Source organism: Lutzomyia longipalpis, chromosome 1 (assembly GCF_024334085.1).
Source record: "Lutzomyia longipalpis isolate SR_M1_2022 chromosome 1, ASM2433408v1".
In the NCBI taxonomy this organism is placed as follows: Eukaryota; Metazoa; Arthropoda; class Insecta; order Diptera; family Psychodidae; genus Lutzomyia; species Lutzomyia longipalpis.
Genome location: NC_074707.1, coordinates 27,367,510 through 27,387,425, shown reverse-complemented (window position 1 = coordinate 27,387,425; position 19,916 = coordinate 27,367,510). Strand labels below are relative to the sequence as shown.

Sequence of the window (19,916 nt, the reverse complement as noted above, 5' to 3'; positions counted from 1 at the left end):
TATTGCAACAAACAAATCAATGTAATTCGCAAAGAGAGATTACATAAAGAAAAACTCGATATGTGCACCAACTGGGATGATTTGAAATAGGAGAGTACGTCCTAAATGCGACCATCTATCTGCCATAATGAGTTGTAGTCTAGCTTGCCCATTAGAAGGTCTCTCCAACGCTACATGAGGTAATGCTAAAAGCTTCTAATACAACATAAAAAATCATAAAACTTTGCTTAAATACCAGCAACTCCCATTGAGAACGCGCGCACGTAATCATCGTTGCATTTAGTTGCTGCAAACATGCTCTAGCAGCTCAACCCGAGAGTTTTCGCCACAGCAGTTGTTTCTTGCATCTCGCCGAGCAATGTCCAAGAAATCCAATATTGTGTGCAAGGAAATATCCCTTCCGTGGGATATTGAGAAACGCGCCCAGTGGTATGGAGACTTCAAGATGATCACTGTGAATGTAAAGGAGAGACCAAAGGATCTTCCAGTGGCTGATCGATGGTCCCTGACGCCGTGCTACATGCCCGAAATGTATCGTAGCTATGCGGATAAAATTGCAACATTTGAGGTGAGGCAGGATGATGTTTGGGTGGTGTCGCAGCCAAAATGTGGTACAACGTGGACGCAGGAAATGGTGTGGATGATCAATAATGATTTGGATTATACCAAAGCCCAGGAGATTAATCAGGATATTCGTTTCCCATTTTTTGAGTGAGAAAAAAATAATTTAAAAAATTTTGAGCAAAAATTTGAAAGTTTCTTTCCCTCTTTAATACCAGAATTGCAACAATTTTCCCACCACATTGCAACATAGAGTTGGAAAGTATTGAAAAGTGCGCAAAATTGGTCAGCCCACGGCATATTAAGAGTCACCTTCCAGCACATCTCCTCCCCGAGAGCCTTTGGCGTGTGAAACCCAAAATAATTTATGTTGTGCGTAATCCAAAAGATGCCTTTGTGTCCTTTTATCATCACACAAAAAATCTCAATGGATTCCTTGGGACCTTTGAGGATTGCATTGAAGTCTTCATGGCTGGATGCTACAACTATGGACCCTTCCATAGTCATGTGCTTGATTTTTGGCAAATGCGCAACGAGACGAATATTCTTTTCCTCACATATGAAGAGATGAAGAAGAACCTCCCGGGAGTCATTGAAAAAACCGCCAATTTTCTCGGGAAATCCCTCACGAGCTGTGAAATCTCTCAACTTACAACCTACTTATCCTTTGACTCCATGAAGAACAACACGAGCGTCAATAAGAATTATTTCTGCGACATTATGGCACAATTTCTCGATCCAAAGAACAAGGAGACAGATTTTGCTTTCATGCGCAAAGGACAAACTGAGACGTTTCGGGAAAAGCTCACAAATGAGCAGATTCAGCGTTTTGACGAGTGGACAAAGCGTGAACTTGCAAATACTGACTTCCGCTACTGAGATAAAGGCCTAAGAAGGCTCAAGAATGAAAATAAAATTATCAATATCCATTATGCGCTATCTTCCTTTATTTTAGAGATGCGTTGAAATTCAATTTAAAAAAAAAGAATATTATATAATTTAAAAAAAACTTTATGTTGCTTTTTAATGCCATAGCGCGCGCCTTTAGTTCTGCGGTCTCGGAGCGTCTGTAATATCGAAGAAGAAATGCACATGAAAAAAGAAAGTGATTTTAGTCTTCCTCGATGCGCTGCTCACGGCGATTGCGGTTCCCACGTTCACGGTATTCACGGTTGTCCCTGTCTCTGCGATTGGAGTTCCAGTTGCGATTCTGATTATCCTGGTTACGGTAGTTCCCACGATCACGAAGACCCTGCATTTGAATGTAGAATATTAGCAGTAATTGATTAACACCTACACGCCGCGAATCGTGTTTGAACACTCAAAACTCACCTGATTTTTACTCTGGAAGAAGTTTCCTTGCTTCATCTCAAATATCCTCTCATTGGCATCCACAAGATTCGTCACCTTGTCGGCGAGTTGCATTGAAAGTGCCTGTAGACGACTCGGTTCAGAGCGATGCATGACAACGGTCTCCGTGGGATCATCCAATGATGCCATGAGCTCCTCATTGATGATCATCTTACTAATGAGCGAATGTACTTTCAATTTGGGTAAATCAAACATTGCCGCAAGGGAGGGAATACTAATTGAGGAATACACATTGGAGTACGTAAAGAGGTACGTCCTCAACGATTCCTCTTTGATGAACTTTATCAACATCTCTCGCACACGATCTGCTTCGTAGAACAAATCCCACACCTTTGTGTTCATCTTCTTGTTGACAATGAACGTGGCGCATGCATTCCAATTGCCACATCGCATCGCCTTTGCTGCTGCCACAACGTGCTCACGCATTGATTCCGGTGGACCAACGAGGGATTGACGTTCAGACGATCGAAGTTGCTGATAGAAAGTTTTGCTGTTCAAAACAAACAATAAAATCAAGAATTTTTCTCTTTTCTTTGCTACAAAAAATGTTCATTTTTTTCTTTTCTTAATGTTGCGGAATCAATCGCAGAACCATTCAACAATCAAATGATTCCCTCTCGGATTCCCATTTATTCTCCCGTTAATTTACTACTCCCTTTTCCACATTGATCAACAAGGTCTCATCTCTGTAGTATCTGTTTATGAGATTTAATGAAAAGATCCTCGACCGAGTCAATGTGGGTTGTGAGAACGGATTTTAGAGAATTCTCATACAAAATATGTATCTACTTACCTGATCATACGACGTCTAGCATCAAATTCATGCGCTGCCATGTAGGGAATCTCCAGCAGCATAGCCGAAACAAGGTAGACGCACTCAAGAAGCTCAAGATTAACATGCATATGGAATGGCATCTGACGTTGTTTCTCAACCTTCTCCTGCTCCAAACTACGCTCATGCTGACGCTGCGGTAGTAAGCCCTGAGCCAGGAGTTCTCGTGGCTTTCCCGTCATCATGAGATCCACAAGACACTGATGGGCATCCTTAATGTTGCCCTGTCGGAAAGCACACAACCCCAAATTGGCCATTGTGCGATTGTACAGGATCTGCGTGGGTGGATCACTGTGCTGAATTGTCTCCTGGAGGTGAGACATGAGCACAAGATCACGTGCCTGGAACCAATTATCGTGCAGCGCGTGGTGATAGATGTGGCACAAAATTGCTCGTGTTCGCAGACGATCGGTATTATCATTGGCATAGATATACCGGCAGAGACGCTCCATCTCATCCAAGGAAGTAAGAGTGTCAGCTGGTAATTCTCCATTCTTCTTCTTCAGCACATTCGGATCGAATTTGTAGTAGAGATGATCAATTTTTCGAAGATAGACACGACAGATCTCCGTCTCATTGCCCATACCTTCGACGTATTTGAGAACCTGCTCAATAACCCCAGTCACGGTTACTTCATCCTTGAGACGTTCAACGTACTCATTCCCATAGGGATCGCACTCCTTCAGGAGCTTGGTGAATTCATCATCGAGACGCTCAGCTGCTGTTAGAGCACATCCACACACCATGTACGGAGGCTTATCGTACTCCTCCATCTCATCGAGCACTGACTCCGACAAAGTGATGTTTTTGGCTGAAATGAGGAGATTCAGCATTTCCTTCATCATAGCCAGCAGCTTCGTCCACAGTTCCGGTTTCATTGGTTCATTAATCTTGGGATTGTAGTCAAAGACAGCAGAAATGATATTGAAACGAATCTTAACGCCAATCGCTGTGCCCAAGTTGTGTTGCTCCGTAATCTCCAAAAGTTCATTCAGCAATTCAATTTGCATCCTACGATCGGTCCGCTTCTTCCCTCGTGCCGACATAATCTCAATCAGCTTATTCAGCACCAAATTCACATCAATTTCCGCATCCTTTGCAAACATTTTGGGTTTCTCTGCGGACGTAGCTGGCCCCTTTGTCACCGTTTCCCATTCTCCCTCCTCATCATCCTCCTCACGACGTTTCTTTATCTTTCCCTCCTTCACCTTCTTCTGCTTCTTCTTCTCATAGTCCTCCTCCTTTTCATCCTTTTCCGTGGTCTTCTTCAGATACCGTTCACGGATATTTGCATACTGATGCTCCTCCTCTGAGGAATCATAGTCAGATTCACTATCGGATCCCCAATATGTAGAATCATCAGAATCTTCATCCTTGGGTGCTTTAGCCGGTTTCTCGCTTGGTTCCTTTTTGAAGGACACAGCTTTGGGGGCTGGTGCCTCTTCATCCTCGGAAGAATCTTCCTCGACAATCTTCTCTTCTTCCTCCTCATCATCCAAATCCGGAGCTTCGCGGAACTTTGTCAGTTCTTCTTCGAAATCCTTAATGTATTTCCTAAATTTCTGCCTAAGGGTCCCGAGACTTTTGGAATTATTCTTCGAGAGATTCTTCCTACCCTCTCGATCTTCCCACATATTCGTAATGAAAGACTCCAATTCGGCCAGAGAACGAATAATAAAACGCGGGGTGATTCCATTTTCCTCCTTCGCAATAATTGGCTGTGCCTTGGCGAATGCACGTGTTAGATCTTCAAAACTAGTCAAAATACTGGACATATCCTTAATTTTCCGGTAGTTTCGAATGTTCTTGATGATGTTCGACAATTCCTCGTAGCGCTTCTCCTTTGTAGATCGCACAACGCGCTTAACCTCTTCCTCATCGTCACTGAACTAAAAAAAATGAAAATTTTCTTCAATCCTTCTTTTGTTTTCTTTTTATTTTGACGGGCGTACTCACCGAGAATTGTGCAGTGACTGGCTTATGGGCAATCTGCTCATCATCACTCAGAGACTCGGATTCCGAGTCGGAACTTCCTGTCGCAAAGAAACGTGGCATCTTCACAAATTTTACTCAAAACTGCAAAAGAAAAGAAAGGATTTCGTGTCTGTAAGCTATGCATTTCTACACCGTTTGTCCGATCGCGATAAAATTGGCATCAAAAATTCAAAAAAATCAATTCCGGGAAAAAAAAGTCGTGTAAAAAGTATAAAACGAAAACTGCCGGCGGCCAAAAGCTACCCGAAACACCCGAAAAACCCCTGGAACACGCGTCTCCCACCACTACAAACCCCCCAGCGGCAGAAAAACTCTGAAAATTGTGTAGAAGCGGAGAAAATTGAGTTTTCCTGCAGCCACCAAATTTTTTTCAACGCACTACTCGAATTTTGAAGGTGAATAAAAAATACGTAAAAACGCTTTTTCTGCATGGAAAAACTCCCGGAACAGACGCAGAGAGCCCTAAAGAAGTCCCCTGCGGCAGGAAAAGTCGAAAAATTGCGTAGGAGCAGAGAAAATTTAATTTTTCCGCAGCCGCCAAATGGTTTCGGCGTAGTACTCCAAATTTTGCGGTGGCATAAAAATTCGGCAAATTCCGCCTCTAAATTTTTTACTAAAGCTCCCCGGGGCCCCCTAAGCGTTCTCGGCAACTTTTGAAGCCCCAAAAATGAGTTTTTCCTGGAAAAATTAATATTGCACGAATAATGTGAATGTTGATACACACTAGAATCCCACTACACCCAGTGCCCATGTGTCACGATTGCAAATTTTCACGTTAATTTTCCAAAGAAATACCGCAATTTCACATAAACCACCAACATTATTCGGTTCCCCGTTACTTTAACTAGATTTTTATGATATTTTTATGCAGTAATTTTACGTACATCCTGGATTAATTTGTAAAAACGCAGGACCGAATGGAAAACTTGACACACTGCAAAAAGTCACAGACTGTTGAAGAGTTTCATTTTGACAGCGCATCTTGGATGAATCGGATTGCGAAAAAGGCGAAAAAGGTGAAAATCCAAAAACAGTAAAAATATGCTAAAATTGTAAAAAGTTTGCAAGGAAAATGTTGCGGAACCTCTTGAAAGTGAAGGACTTTTCAAGGATCAATAGTAAGGAGACTCGAGTATAAATTTTAATAAAATAGAAATGTGAAAAAAATATTGAATGAAATTTTAGGTTATGGAACATCATCTCTCGTGGCGAATTTCTCACAATTATCTTTGAGGAATGTTTCTGTACCACTCCAGACCTCTGCAACCACTCTAGAAGTACCCCGGATTGCTGCTTTCGTGGAAAACTCGAATAGGATTGATGTATTATCAATTGGGGGGTCCTTGACTAATCAACCGCATATTATCAACCGGTATCCCCTCAAAGAGATTCGAGATGTCCCACGAAACCCCATAAATATCATTGAACCCCCGTGTCAACGTATTCTCAGTGAGATAAACAGCATTATTCGCCAGGAAAAGGAGATTAAACTTCCGGAAGCGGGAACAATCGTAGAAAAGCATGCAGTTCGATTAATTGTAATTCGCCGGAAGAAAATGAAGAAGCACAAGCTACGAAAACTCCGGAAGAAGATGAAGTATGAATGGGCCAAAGTACGACAACGTAGAGAGATGCGAAAGGAAAAAGCCTTCCGGGCAGAAATATTCGCCCAAATCAAAGAAGCGGAAACTTTCTCAGCAGAAAAGTATGTTGAGGAGAAAATAAGAAAGGCCACTGAAGTCCCAATCCCTAGATTCTGGAAGAATCGTCGTCTTCCTCAATTTATAATCAAGGAGAAATTGGGCATAAAGTAATTCATTATAGACGCGTGTAGAGAAGAAAATAAAATTTTTAGAATAAATAATTCTCTTTGAATTTATTATTAGCATACATCCATAGATTTTCCGGGAACTTGCTGTGGGGCCACTATGATAAATTCTCCCCATTTGCACATGTGTCATGCATGTGTCTCTCTGGTGTGATGTCTCTTCACTTTCACATTGAAGATTTGCAGTGGATTTCCTATCAAAACAAACTCCCAGAGATATCCCCACTCTGCTGTGACTCTCGAGAGATTGCACAGAGATAACTGGGGGAAAAAAGTTCATTATGCATATATTTGAGGAGCATGATAACCCCGATGTCCAAATCATTTTGCGGGCAGTATTGAAGCAGACGCCAGCGTGATCACATACCGTCGTGGTGGAAATTAATTAAAATGAAGAAGATCGCTGTAATTGGTGCTGGAGTGAATGGACTGAGTTCTGCTGTGCAAGTGGCTGAACATTTTTACAGCGATGCGCAAGTTGTGCTAGTGTCTGATGATATTTCACCAAATACTACGGGAGATGGCTCAGCCGGTCTCTGGGAGCCTTATCTCGTGAGTCTCGATGAGACTGTTCTGTGAGTGTGGCACTTATGAGATTAAAATGCTCTCGTGGCAGACAGACTGAAGATAAAGGGATCTCATTTTTTTTCTCGTTTTGTAGGAAATGGTCAGAAGACACCCATAGATTTTTTCACGACCTCTGGAAAAGTGGCCTCGCCCCGGAGGTAGGTGTGTGCCTGCAGCCAATAATTCGTGTTGTTAGCAATGCGAAGAATTACGACATCCCCAAATGGTCGAAGATTCCCTTCGGCTGCACATCCCTGTCTGAGGATCAGCTGAGAATTCTAAGTCAAGATCACAAGAAGAACTACACGGGAGGCATTCACTTTGTCTCCTTCACTTGTGAACCTACAAAATTGCTGCCCTACCTCCTCAAGAGATTCCTAAATGCTGGTGGACGAATGGAAAGGAAGCGTGTGGAATCCATTGATGAACTTGCCAAGGAGGAGTATGATTTAATAATCAACTGCACGGGTTTGGGATCGCAGAAGTTGGCCAATGATCCCAAAGTTCACCCAATTCGTGGACAAGTGACAAGAGTACATGCTCCATGGCTCTATGCAACCTACGTGAATGATTCCGATGATGGGAATTACATCATCGTCAATACGGATACAACAGTTCTCGGTGGAACACGTCAAGTGAATGATTACAACACAAAAGTTTCAGAGGAAGATGATAAACACATCCAGGAAGGATGTGAAGCTGTTGAACCTTCCCTGAAGGATGCTAAAGTTGTGAAAAAGTGGGTGGGTTTGAGACCAGCACGCGACAACATTCGTCTCGAGAAGGTGGAGTTTGTGGCACAAGATGGAACGAAAGTTCCTCTAATTCACAACTACGGACATGGTGGAAGTGGGGTCTGTCTCGCATGGGGCTGCGGTAAGGCTGTCCTTCAGTTGGCACAGGAAATTTTCCGAGAAGAGATTAAAAGCAAATTATAGATCTAAAAGAATTTTTATCATTGAAGCGAGAATTCCTTAATTTTTTTTTAATTCATGCTATCTGCCATGTATAATTACTTATAATATAATAAAATGCTGTTGAAAAAAAAACTTCTCTTCTTACTGCTCTCCTCAATCCGTTCAATCCAAGCAACTCCTCCTGATTTGAATAATATCCTTCATCATGTAGTTCCTTAAGTTCCAGAGTGACTTTACCACCTCCTCGGGATTCTCCTTTGCCCGGGAATCCAACCACTGTGTGGGCAAACGACTTACATCAACGGATGGCACTGTCTGCTGCGTTGCTTTGAGCGTCTTCTCCCACGGACTAATGAATCTCGAATCATTCTGAAGGCCCTCTATGTACTTTATGTACACCTCCGAGTGCAATACCCGCTGCGGACGTGGCGGGACAGTCACAAAGAGTGGCTCAACTGGAGGTGATGTGATAACTGTGGGAAAAATTCAGTTTTCTTACATTTTAGTTTTATGCAAAATCATCTTGGATCGTTTTATTTATTGATCAAAAAATAAAAAAAAAAACACATAAAAAATAAAAGTCAAATCAATGGGTCAATTCAGAGATAAAAAACACTGATAAAGTCGCTTGATAACTTGGTGATAATTTTATTATGTACAAGAAATATTTAATAGAACTTGAATGACCCTACTGGTAGCAGAGCCTTTTTTATCAACTCTATTAAGATCATACCATTTTATTTTTGACTTATGAGCTTTGTTCTTTTTTATCGCGAATTTAAAATTATTCAGTTGAAACCATTATTGAAGAATTTCAGCTTAAACAATCCTTTTTAATTCTTAAAGGAAATGAAAAGAACTTTTCCTTAATTCGATCTTGAGACAATTTTTTAAAGAAAAAAAATTTTTTTTGAAAGACACAGTCGTCATACTCGAACTGGCGATCTCTCGGTCACAAACTGAGAGTTCTATCCATTGCCCTATTCGTTATGAAGAAATATGTAAAATCCTTAAATTTATTACAAAATTAAATGACTCCAAACTACACAAAAATATCTCTGAATTATCTCCATTTACATTCCAAAAAAATCAACTAATTTCACATCTAAATCGTATTTATAAACTATTTAAAAAACAATAAGAAAAAATAAAACTTACTCGGATTAGTAGGAGGACTTTGATGTATGGGTAAAGTTTGGGTGGTATGGACAATTGGTTGAGATGGACTTTGAGTGACGGTAATTGTTTTCTTGGACGGCATATAGTTTCTACGAGAAAAAAAATAAAAGAAAAAAAAGCAAAAACATTCATCAACGAGCATTCCATTACTTAAATTAAAAAAAAATCATTGTATTAAAAATTTCACACAAAAACCACGAAAAGAAGAAGAAAAAAAACCATCAGGTGAGTTTCTGCATAAAGACCTTGATTCTCAATTGGTGATGTCTCCAGCGAAGTCATTTGGATATTCTGTGTTGGTATCTGTACACTGATATTTGCATTTCCGCTCGATTTCATCGCGACATAGTTCCTTTAAATCCAATGCACGAATCATATTTATTGAGGAACAAGCAAGTGTGTGAGATAAAGTCAAGCACAGAATTTTCCACGAGATTTGCAGCATCGTGTGTTATTGCACAGATTTTCAGTGCAAATTTTTTTAATGAAAATTTATTTACTCATTATCACACAAATTCCGTAAACAAGACAAGCAGCAAATTTTCCATTGTAATTTTATTATTTTCTCTTTTAATGCAGCAATTTAGAAACAAGTTACTGGCGGGTAAATCTGGATGATAACTCATTTGCATTGATTTTTTTTTGAGTCAGAAAATATCCTATTTATCAGGAAAATTTATAAAAATAAACACCCTCGCTGATCTATTGCAAAATCTCTTCTCTGGCAATCAACATGAGTCTATAGCAAATTGCAATCTTTTTTTTACTTATCGCCTTTTCTTGTCAAGCATTTGACGTTCACTTTATGTAGTTCTATGACCCCAAAAGGCGCTCAAAATGCCCGACCGCCTCCCCTTCAGCTTAGGCTGTTTTGCGTAAGAGGACTCTCTCTTCTCCCACAATGCACTGTTAGGGGTACCTTGCGAGGATGGAGGCAGACCGCCTCGGTTGGTACAACACTTCGGTAGACTCTTCGAGGAGTCATTAGCTTTAGAGTCGTGCTTGGGTACAGTGCTGGGAGTTGAGAGGGGGCGAGAGTCCTCAGGCCCAGAGCCCCCAAGTCGCGATTCTACATTTATAACGTTTGATACGTTTTCTTTTCTAACGTTTGACTTTTTCTTGTAACGTTTTAAAATCTCCATTTTATGAGTTTCAGAAAAACTTTACTGAACCCTCAAACTTCAAATAACTTTTTTTGAACAATTTCGCAAATATCCGAAGGAATAACAATGTAAAAATAAAATAAAATTGCTTTTGCATTGATTTTTCCATCAAATAAAATAAAATTATATTGACTTGGAAAATTTATCTGCTTGTTTACTCCCAAGATTTGCCCCCAAATGAAGAATTCCCAAAGCAAAATTATTTTTTTATAGAGAAAAAATCATCAACTTACTTGCTCCTATCGCCTGGCTGCACAATGCGTCCATTCGCTTTGTTGATGTGCACCTCTCGCACATGTTTTACAAGTCGCTGGAGATGCGGGAATGCCGGCGCTTGTTTCTTGAGACGAATACATCCGCGCCACAAACAATTGTACTCCACCTCATTGGACGGCATGCTGGCACAGTGTGTCTGAACATGCCCAGTCCCATCGGCAATACAGTGCTCAAAACAATCGGCGGGATCCTCAAATTGCCAATCACATTTATCCCAGTTGCACTCAAACACCTGATTGGGGATGGGATCATTGGCAAATGGTGGTGCTGGACTGGAACATCCGGATTCTTCGGCAAATTTTGCTGCATGCTCCTCATTGCATTTTGTCGCCTTCTCCTCCCATGCTTGCTTCTCTGACGACGGCAGCGAACGCCATTCATTGCCAACAATGCGTGAGATGTCACCAAATGTGGCATCAGGATTGCTCGCACTGATACTCTTGCGTACCTCACTGGAGTAGAGAATGTACCCCGTGACGACTTTCTTCCCACTTTTGCCCTTCTTCGTGGAAATTGGCGTAGATAGGTGCATAGAAGATGCCGGAGAGGCAGTTGCCACAAAGTCTGATCCCACAGAAGGTGGTCCTCCGTCCATTGAATCATCCATCATATTCAGAAGATCTCCACCCTCGGTTTTCAAGTCCATTTCACCACCTGTGCCCGTTTGCTTCAGTTGCTCCTGCAGAGCCGCAATCTCCGATGCACTGACACGCAGCGGTGTTACGGGATTCCGGAAGTGATAAATCTCATCTGGAGTCACCATTTGGCTGTGCGTAAACTTCCTTAGACCCGTACCCTGAAGTCGACGGATTTGCTTCTTTATCTCATCGTAAATTGATTCGCAGATGTAAACATCACTCTCGGGAATTTCCGTTTGGCGACACGTTGTATATTCGGAATAATCAAGCACGGAGCAACGTCCTACAATGGCAATCAGGGGGCTGCTCTCCTGAAGAGTGGACAACATGACTTCCTGCCTGTAGAAGAGTCTATTTCCAGCACATGGTACCTCGGGGGGTGTAAGTAGCCATGGACCACGGAAGAAGGATTTTCCGCTGAAAATAAAACGAAAGATTGAGAAGAGTGAACAATTACAAATTGCAAAATTAACCATTAATACTTACTCTTTCGTTTCCCAAATTGACGTGATCTGTGCTATGGCTTGTTTTCCACCCTCAGTCGCCACATAGACGTAGTCTCCAATCTTCACCACACCACTACAAATTGTATTGTATTGCTCATAGTGAACATTCCCCTCTTCTGGGACATTCGAAAAGATCACCACATTTGGCTTTTCCTTCTCCACAAGAGCCTCCTGCAGCTGCAACTCTGCCAATTCCCCCTTGTGCTTCTCTACGCGCTCCTTGAATACAGACATAATTCGCTTCAGTTCAATCGGAGTGTCCCGCTGGATCAACTTGACTGGATCATTTGTCCGTACAAATGGCCAATTTTTGATCTTCTTAAATGAACGTGCTCTCGAATTATATCTCGATTCACACACGTAGACATCTTTATCCGCAAACCCTTCAGGGCGGTATTTAATGTAATCCTTGATGCACATAACGAAGCATTTATTCTGCAACTGACTCAATGGAATGGCCTGATGTTGGTCACTCTTGAATAATTCCTGCTCAAGGAATTTCCTCGTTGTCACATGATACGTCTCATGGGGTCGCATAAAGAGATTCCCATACATCATCTTCACATTCTCACTATTTGTCCAAAGTCGTTCAATATACACCACACCGGGGATTTTATTGTCTGGTGAGTCGTAGTAGACAAAATCTCCGGGGGAGTAGACTTTCTGATCAATCATCATGCTCTCCCCATTGATTGATGCTGTCTCCGTTTCATTTTCATGCTCCTGCTCCTCTTGCAGCAGCTTCGACTGACGCACTGCCTCAACGGCAGCACTCAGATGCATAGCTGAATAGCTGAGTGCTGGAGAACTGAGAACTTCGCCATTCTTGCATATTTCATCGCGTTTCTTTATGAAAAACGATTGCAACTCAATGGAATCCTCAAATACTTGAGAATCCGTCCGTGAAAGGCGACGTGCTCGTTCCAGGCATGAAAAGATGTCCTCTTGGAAGATATCCAAACGCTTGTAGAGCCCCTTATCGAGGCGCCTCTTGATCAAATCCAACGATATTGCCCGGACTTTGTTCCCATCAACATCATCATATTCCGCGAGTTCTGCCAGGGAATCCGAATAGCAACGCCCCTCCTCGTCTTGATGATTGTAGAAAAATGTAAAGAGAGACATTAAAAGTTCCTGAACAGCTTGTGGTACATCTGGTACAGTTTCCTCACTCCCATCGCGACTGAAAGGCAAAATTTTCGGAATAAAAACTCATAATCTAGAATATTTCTGAACCACATTCCATCTTACTTGAGAGATTGTTTTGTTTGCAAGCAAATCTGCTGAAGGACGAGGGCGTCTTTGTAAATTTGAGAATCTGGCTCATTGTATTTGCACGCATTCTCAAACATTAGCATAAAATCTGTTGCCATTTCGTCAATATTATCATAAATCTGATGCTTCATCTTATTGGCAATTTTCTCCATATCAATGGGATTCTTTATGATGTCATAATAATCGGGATAATCCTACAAAAATACATTTCAACATTTTTTAGTTTAATTTTTGTCTTTTATGGAAAAATACATCACAGAACATTGAGCTTTGGCATTTTTTTTAAGGCAAACCCCAAATTAAGAGGGGTTTTAGTGAATTGTTTTTTTTTGTTTGTTTTGCACTTAATCTAGCGAATTACCTTTTTCTTTCCATATCCATATGGATTTAGAAAGATAATGAAAAAATTGGACAAATTACATAAAGAAGGTTTACTTCGCTACTCTGCCACTTCAATTCAGTATAATGTATTTAAGTATTTTACTTCAAAAGAAAATTAATAAATGAAAATTCATTGTTGTATACTTACACTCTTTGATGGAAGTTTCATAAAGACAGCAGAGAGCAATCTATTAGCCTTACTCTCACGATAATCTCTGATGGTGTCGTAGAATTGTTTGAGTTTATTATCCAGGGGAGTGATGATTTTCCTTCCTCCTGATTTTATTCTAAAAAAAAAAGATTTTTTTTCTATAAAGAAGCTTTGTGGTATAAAAATTCAAAGTTTATTGATGCAAAAATTAAATATTCTCAATAGACCAAAAATCCGCGCGTTTATTATTTCCATAACCATTGACCATGAGCTTAACATTAACCCCATTATTGCTTTTAAATGATTTTTTTTTCATAAAGGAAATTCCTCAAAATTTGCAAGCATTTGCTATGATTTCCTTCCTTACTTCAGAAAGCACAAATTAACAATAAAAATTAACTTACATTTTGGGTGTTAGACGTCTGTCGGGTATCCCAGAAAATTCCTTTAACTTCTCATTGAGCGCCCTTTCGAGGATGTTTGCATCCTCAAAGATTTGCGATCCCTCTTCGTTGTATTTGCGACAATTTGAAAACATCAACCTGTAGTCCCCAACAACATCATCCAGTGTCCCATAGCGATCTGCTTTGATATTCATCTCAATCGTATTCATGTCAATTGGATGCTGTATTACTTCGTAGTAGTCCGGATAGAGTTTCTTTGAGGGTTTCTCCATGAAGAGCGCCATTGGTCGTCTACCAGCCACCACGTAATCTGTGAGGAACTTCTGCAGTCCCAGAAGTTTCTTCTTCAAGACAGGATTATTGGGGAAACGTCCCTTTGTCATAATTATCTGACTCCCACTCTGAGGTGTCTGAGTGACTGTTTGAACATTAGCTGTAGTCGGTGGTGAAGTTACGGTGGGATTGAGTCGGGGACGACCTTTCTTTTTCGGCATGGACGTTGCCACAGCTGATGGGGATATAGAACTCGTAGATGGCATAGAAACATCCCCATCCTCTGTGTCACTCTCATCCTGCCCCACGCCCGTATCAATGAGCTTCTGATTGAGAATCTTTTGCATCTTCACTGCATCCTTGTGAATTTTATGCGTGGATGGGTATGCTTTCTTCGCATTGTCCAGCATTAAATACAAATCAGCTGTCATGTCGGTGATATTCGAATATACACCCTTCTTGAGCTTATTCCTAACTTGTGCCATGGAAATGGGCTTCTTTATCGTGTTATAGTAATCCTGATGGAAACGACGATTTGGCAACTTCCACAGTGACTCACCGAGGGGTGCGCCTGAGGCATTAGGATGATCTTTATAGTGTTTGATGGGATTCATATTGTTTTAGAATTTTTTTATGGTGTGTGGTTTTTTGTGCATGTATGATGTGACCATTTGGAAAACAAACGTAAAAAAAGAGAAATAAAAAACAAAGAAAACATAAATTTTTTTAAATTATTTAAAAATCAAAACCAATGGATTGAAAAATCTGGGCATTGTAGATGCAGAGCCATTAAAACAAATGATTTCACTTCTTCAATGCCTTAATTATAAATCAATTAAATTATTAATAATTAAAAAAAAAATTGATTTGTTAGTGGAGTGATGAGTTGTTAAGGAAATGGCAGGAGAGTGACTTGTTCCGAGCACTTACCCGCTGCATTTGCAGTGTTGTAGAGCTGATCAAATAGCTGCCACATCGGGCCATCACCTTCTGTGTCAATATTATCATCCATCTCATCATCTGAGCTCTCTGGTTCCTCCTTAAGTGCCGCAGTGGCAGCACTAAGACTATGTCCTCGTCTCTTTGGGCGTGTTGTCGGCTTGAACTTTCCACTTTCAATTTCAGCTTTTCGTGTCATGAAAATCTACAATCAAAGAAACTCCCGCTTACAAAACATCTCAGATTAATCAAAAAATTCATGCAATTCTCACCTTTTTGAGTGATTTAGCATCTTTGTAGATTTGACTTCCGGGTTCATTGAATGTGCATGCATTCTTGGTCATCTGTAGGAGATCCTTCTCCATCTCGTTGAGATTCGTGTAGGCGCTTGTTTGAATTTTCGTAGCAATAAGTTTCAGATCAACGGGATGCTCAATAACATCATAGTAGTCCGGGTAGAGTTTCTTCGATGGCAGCAACTGAAATTCCGTATGAAGCGGTCTATTGTCCAAAGGATCCATCGCTGTAACTACAGAAGCAAAAAGCTCTTCATATGTATCGAAATCATCATCCTTACTGCCCTCTGAGGCGTCATCTGGGTCATTTGTGGAAAGATTTCGCGGTTTTCTCGGTACCCGTGTGCCCCTCTTAGGCTCAATTGTGTCATCCTGAAGAGCCTCCAGAAGTTTCTGCTTGTTCAACAGGAAAATATCCCAGAGCAGGCATGCATCTTGATATTCTGTGCTGTCTGGCTTGTAAAAAGCCTTTGCATTGTTCACAAGCAACTCAACATCGCTCGTTAGCTCCTCAATGTCCTCATAGGAGTCTGTTTTGAGCTTTTGCTGTACCCTAAGGAGGTCAATGGGATTCGCAACGACTTCATAGTATGACGGCTCCTGACGACGCTTTGGGGCTCGTATGAAAGTGTCGCATAGCATATTCCCATCGTCTTTCTTATGATTCCTTATTGCATCATACAGTACCTGGCAGAGTTCAGTCTGCAAAAAGGAAGGAAATTCAGCTTAGAAGTCCCGAAAAATAAGAAAAATCTGTAAACAACGTAAACAAGATGAATTCTTACTGGATCCATTTTTTTCTTCTTCCGCCCAATAAATGCAGCAATTGGGGATGTTTCAGACAATGCATCATCAGTATCATCATCCTGACGACTTGCTACAGAGCTTGTCCTTCGCCTTTTACTCATTTTCACGGCCTTTTTCACACAATTTTACCGAGAATAAAGAAATTTTTCACTGAAAATAAACACAGCACGGCGTCGTTATGGCTTATTTGTCAATTTTTCTCATTTTATGCTTTTTATGGTTCGCTGTTACCGGATCGTGTCATGAGACAAAACGCGACACTCCCTGTGACAAAGTACATTATAAGGATAATTACCGTGGCAGGTAATCCAGGTCATTATTTTCGAATCATATTTTTTTTCACATAAAGCTAAAGATGTATTAGAAATGCTAATTTCTTGGAAGAATTAAAATATATTAAGGGAAAATTAAATTCTTTGTATACCAAAGTATGGAAAAGTCTAGACTTCATTACGAAATGTCGTCACGTGTCCATTTTATGGGATTTCTCGAACTGTTTATGGGGTCGGATGGGTATAAAACGAAGAACGGAACAGTCAGCTTTTCATTCGCAGAAGTGATTTCAAGCAGTGCAGTTTAAAAGCGCAAGGAGATTTTCAAATTAAGAAAAAGTGATTTTTTGTGAAGTTTTTGAAGTGAGAAAGATCCAGAAAATAATCTAAGGTAACTATCCTTGCATTTATTATTCGAATTTTGTGAAAAAAATCATTTGATATTCGAGTTTTACGTGTTGAAAGTTGTGCTCCGCCCCATTTGTAAGAAGAATCATTTGTGCTAAATTTGAGGTATTTTGGGTTTATTTCTTTGGATAAAAAGTTTAAAAATGTAATTTCTTTAGTTTTCCATGCGTTTTTGCAAAGATTTGATGAAAAACTTTCGAGAAAATAGGGCAAAAAAGGGTTTTCTTTGTAGCATCTGAGAGAAGGGGGCCCCATGAAAAATTTTCAAACTCAATTTTCTCATGAAAATTAGTGAGCTATTTCAGTAAAAGTTAAATTATTTTGTAGAGCTTTGCTCCTTATTTCCATTAATCAAGTTTTAAAAAAGAAATTTCATCATCTTCGTTGTGAAATTCGGCAAAATTTGTTGGAAATTTCTCGAACACTCAAAATGGCGACCGAAGAACAAAGAAACGCGCTTACTCAGCAATCACGGACGTCATTGCAAGCCCCACTTTGTTTCTCTCTGCCACTTTATCGATTTCCTAGAGTCGCAGTGAATGTTGAAAAAAAAAAGAAGATAAAGAGAAATGGGGAAATTTTCTTATGATTTAGGAATTAGGAGTAATTGAATTATGAGCTTGTTTTTGCTTCTGTGACTTTTTTCATTAAATGACGCAATCGCTTGATGAATTTTCACGGAGAAACGCAAAATATTATCTCTACATATCTCGGTGGCTGATTGCCAAATTTTTCTTTATCGCACAAGATAGCCGTGAGTTCCATTATTTACGCGTGATCTTGTAAATTCTTTGTTAATTAGTAGAGAAATTTCTTTGTATGTACTTCCGGTTTTTTTTAATGAGTTCCTGGTGGGTTCGAAGAAAAACTAAAATAGAACTTTTTTCTTTTGATTTTAGAATGCAGATCTTTGTGAAGACTTTAACGGGTAAGACCATCACTCTTGAGGTCGAGCCATCTGATACGATTGAGAATGTGAAGGCAAAGATCCAGGACAAGGAGGGCATTCCCCCAGACCAGCAGCGTTTGATCTTTGCTGGCAAGCAACTCGAGGATGGGCGTACGCTCTCCGATTACAATATTCAGAAGGAATCTACCCTCCATCTCGTTCTCCGTCTTCGTGGTGGCATGCAGATATTCGTCAAGACCCTTACAGGCAAGACCATCACTCTTGAGGTTGAGCCTTCCGATACTATTGAAAATGTGAAGGCCAAGATCCAGGATAAGGAGGGTATCCCACCAGACCAGCAGCGTCTGATCTTCGCTGGCAAGCAACTTGAAGACGGCCGTACTCTTTCTGATTATAATATCCAAAAGGAGTCTACCCTTCACTTGGTTCTCCGTCTCCGTGGTGGAATGCAAATTTTCGTGAAGACTCTCACTGGCAAGACCATTACATTGGAAGTAGAGCCTTCAGACACAATTGAGAATGTCAAAGCCAAGATTCAAGATAAGGAAGGCATTCCCCCAGACCAGCAGCGTCTGATCTTCGCTGGCAAGCAGCTTGAGGATGGACGTACTTTGTCCGACTACAACATCCAAAAGGAGTCAACCCTCCATCTCGTCCTCCGTCTCCGTGGTGGTATGCAAATTTTTGTGAAGACTTTGACTGGCAAAACAATCACCCTTGAAGTGGAGCCATCTGATACCATTGAGAACGTGAAGGCAAAGATTCAGGACAAGGAGGGCATTCCCCCAGACCAGCAGCGTTTGATCTTTGCTGGAAAGCAGTTGGAAGATGGTCGAACTCTCTCTGATTATAACATCCAGAAGGAATCCACCCTCCATCTTGTCCTCCGTCTCCGTGGTGGTATGCAGATCTTTGTAAAGACCCTTACGGGAAAGACCATCACCTTGGAGGTCGAACCTTCCGACACCATTGAGAACGTTAAAGCCAAAATCCAAGATAAGGAGGGAATCCCACCAGACCAGCAACGTCTCATTTTCGCCGGGAAACAGCTCGAGGATGGCCGTACCCTTTCGGATTACAACATCCAGAAAGAATCAACTCTGCATTTGGTCTTGCGTCTCCGTGGTGGTATGCAGATCTTTGTTAAAACTCTCACTGGAAAAACCATCACTTTGGAGGTGGAGCCTTCGGATACAATTGAAAATGTGAAGGCCAAGATCCAGGACAAGGAGGGTATTCCTCCAGACCAGCAGCGTCTGATCTTTGCCGGCAAACAATTGGAGGATGGCCGTACACTGTCCGATTACAATATCCAGAAGGAATCTACTCTCCATTTGGTTCTCCGTCTTCGTGGTGGAATGCAAATCTTTGTCAAAACTCTGACGGGCAAGACAATTACTCTGGAGGTTGAGCCATCGGATACCATTGAGAATGTTAAGGCAAAGATTCAGGATAAGGAAGGTATTCCCCCAGACCAGCAGCGTCTGATCTTCGCTGGTAAGCAACTTGAGGATGGACGCACATTGTCGGACTACAACATCCAGAAGGAGTCCACGCTTCATCTAGTCCTTCGTCTCCGTGGTGGTATGCAGATCTTCGTGAAGACCCTGACCGGAAAGACAATTACCCTGGAGGTGGAGCCTTCTGACACAATTGAAAATGTGAAAGCCAAAATCCAGGACAAAGAGGGAATCCCACCAGATCAGCAGCGTTTGATTTTCGCAGGGAAACAGCTCGAGGATGGGCGCACGCTCTCCGATTATAACATTCAGAAGGAGTCCACCCTCCATCTCGTCCTTCGTCTACGTGGTGGAAATTAAATCTCTGTATTTTCTTTTTGCTTCAATCACTTGGTGAAATTATGCGATGGAGCCATATTCCGCACACTTTCCATGAAATTAGTAGTGATCTGACATAGTTGAAAACTTTTAAAAATAATAAATGGAATAATTCAAGCTTATTTTCTA

At 41.0% G+C, this 19,916-nt stretch overlaps 7 protein-coding genes across 10 annotated transcripts in view; 4 read left to right on the top strand and 3 right to left on the bottom strand.

The window, feature by feature from the left end:
• The window catches only part of LOC129797484 (protocadherin-23), a 953,251-nt gene that overhangs the window by 283,576 nt on the left and 649,759 nt on the right, over positions 1-19,916 (bottom strand). The gene's annotated exons all lie outside the window — the stretch shown is intronic.
• Positions 14-1,454, top strand: LOC129797646 (luciferin sulfotransferase-like). The gene is made up of 3 exons (XM_055840423.1): positions 14-179; positions 239-711; positions 780-1,454. The coding sequence occupies exons 2-3, from the start codon at positions 359-361 to the stop codon at positions 1,438-1,440; spliced, it is 1,014 nt and encodes a 337-aa protein (XP_055696398.1). The 5' UTR covers positions 14-179; positions 239-358; the 3' UTR covers positions 1,441-1,454.
• LOC129797459 (eukaryotic translation initiation factor 3 subunit C) lies at positions 1,487-5,724 on the bottom strand. 2 transcript variants are annotated; one of them, XM_055840055.1, is made up of 6 exons: positions 5,644-5,724; positions 4,721-4,840; positions 2,726-4,653; positions 1,894-2,422; positions 1,699-1,813; positions 1,487-1,628 (listed from the first exon to the last, which is right to left on the bottom strand). In XM_055840055.1, the coding sequence occupies exons 2-6, from the start codon at positions 4,817-4,819 to the stop codon at positions 1,606-1,608; spliced, it is 2,694 nt and encodes an 897-aa protein (XP_055696030.1). In that variant the 5' UTR covers positions 4,820-4,840; positions 5,644-5,724; the 3' UTR covers positions 1,487-1,605. The 2 variants fall into 2 exon arrangements, with proteins under 2 accessions (XP_055696030.1, XP_055696029.1); XM_055840054.1 differs by having other exon boundaries at positions 1,487-1,813.
• On the top strand, positions 5,740-6,623 carry LOC129797729 (uncharacterized). Its single transcript, XM_055840560.1, has 2 exons — positions 5,740-5,877; positions 5,945-6,623. Exons 1-2 carry the CDS (start codon positions 5,832-5,834, stop codon positions 6,571-6,573), a joined length of 675 nt encoding a protein of 224 aa, XP_055696535.1. The 5' UTR covers positions 5,740-5,831; the 3' UTR covers positions 6,574-6,623.
• LOC129797643 (D-aspartate oxidase) lies at positions 6,871-8,203 on the top strand. The gene is made up of 2 exons (XM_055840414.1): positions 6,871-7,162; positions 7,249-8,203. Exons 1-2 carry the CDS (start codon positions 6,978-6,980, stop codon positions 8,090-8,092), a joined length of 1,029 nt encoding a protein of 342 aa, XP_055696389.1. The 5' UTR covers positions 6,871-6,977; the 3' UTR covers positions 8,093-8,203.
• Positions 8,087-16,552, bottom strand: LOC129797429 (protein polybromo-1). 2 transcript variants are annotated; one of them, XM_055839971.1, is made up of 10 exons: positions 16,338-16,552; positions 15,529-16,254; positions 15,248-15,461; positions 14,045-14,906; positions 13,638-13,776; positions 13,085-13,302; positions 11,814-13,016; positions 10,647-11,744; positions 9,230-9,339; positions 8,087-8,544 (listed from the first exon to the last, which is right to left on the bottom strand). In XM_055839971.1, the coding sequence occupies exons 1-10, from the start codon at positions 16,458-16,460 to the stop codon at positions 8,234-8,236; spliced, it is 5,004 nt and encodes a 1,667-aa protein (XP_055695946.1). In that variant the 5' UTR covers positions 16,461-16,552; the 3' UTR covers positions 8,087-8,233. The 2 variants fall into 2 exon arrangements, with proteins under 2 accessions (XP_055695946.1, XP_055695947.1); XM_055839972.1 differs by having other exon boundaries at positions 14,045-14,888.
• LOC129797527 (polyubiquitin-C) lies at positions 16,895-19,909 on the top strand. The gene is made up of 2 exons (XM_055840207.1): positions 16,895-17,022; positions 17,939-19,909. Exon 2 carries the CDS (start codon positions 17,940-17,942, stop codon positions 19,767-19,769), a length of 1,830 nt encoding a protein of 609 aa, XP_055696182.1. The 5' UTR covers positions 16,895-17,022; position 17,939; the 3' UTR covers positions 19,770-19,909.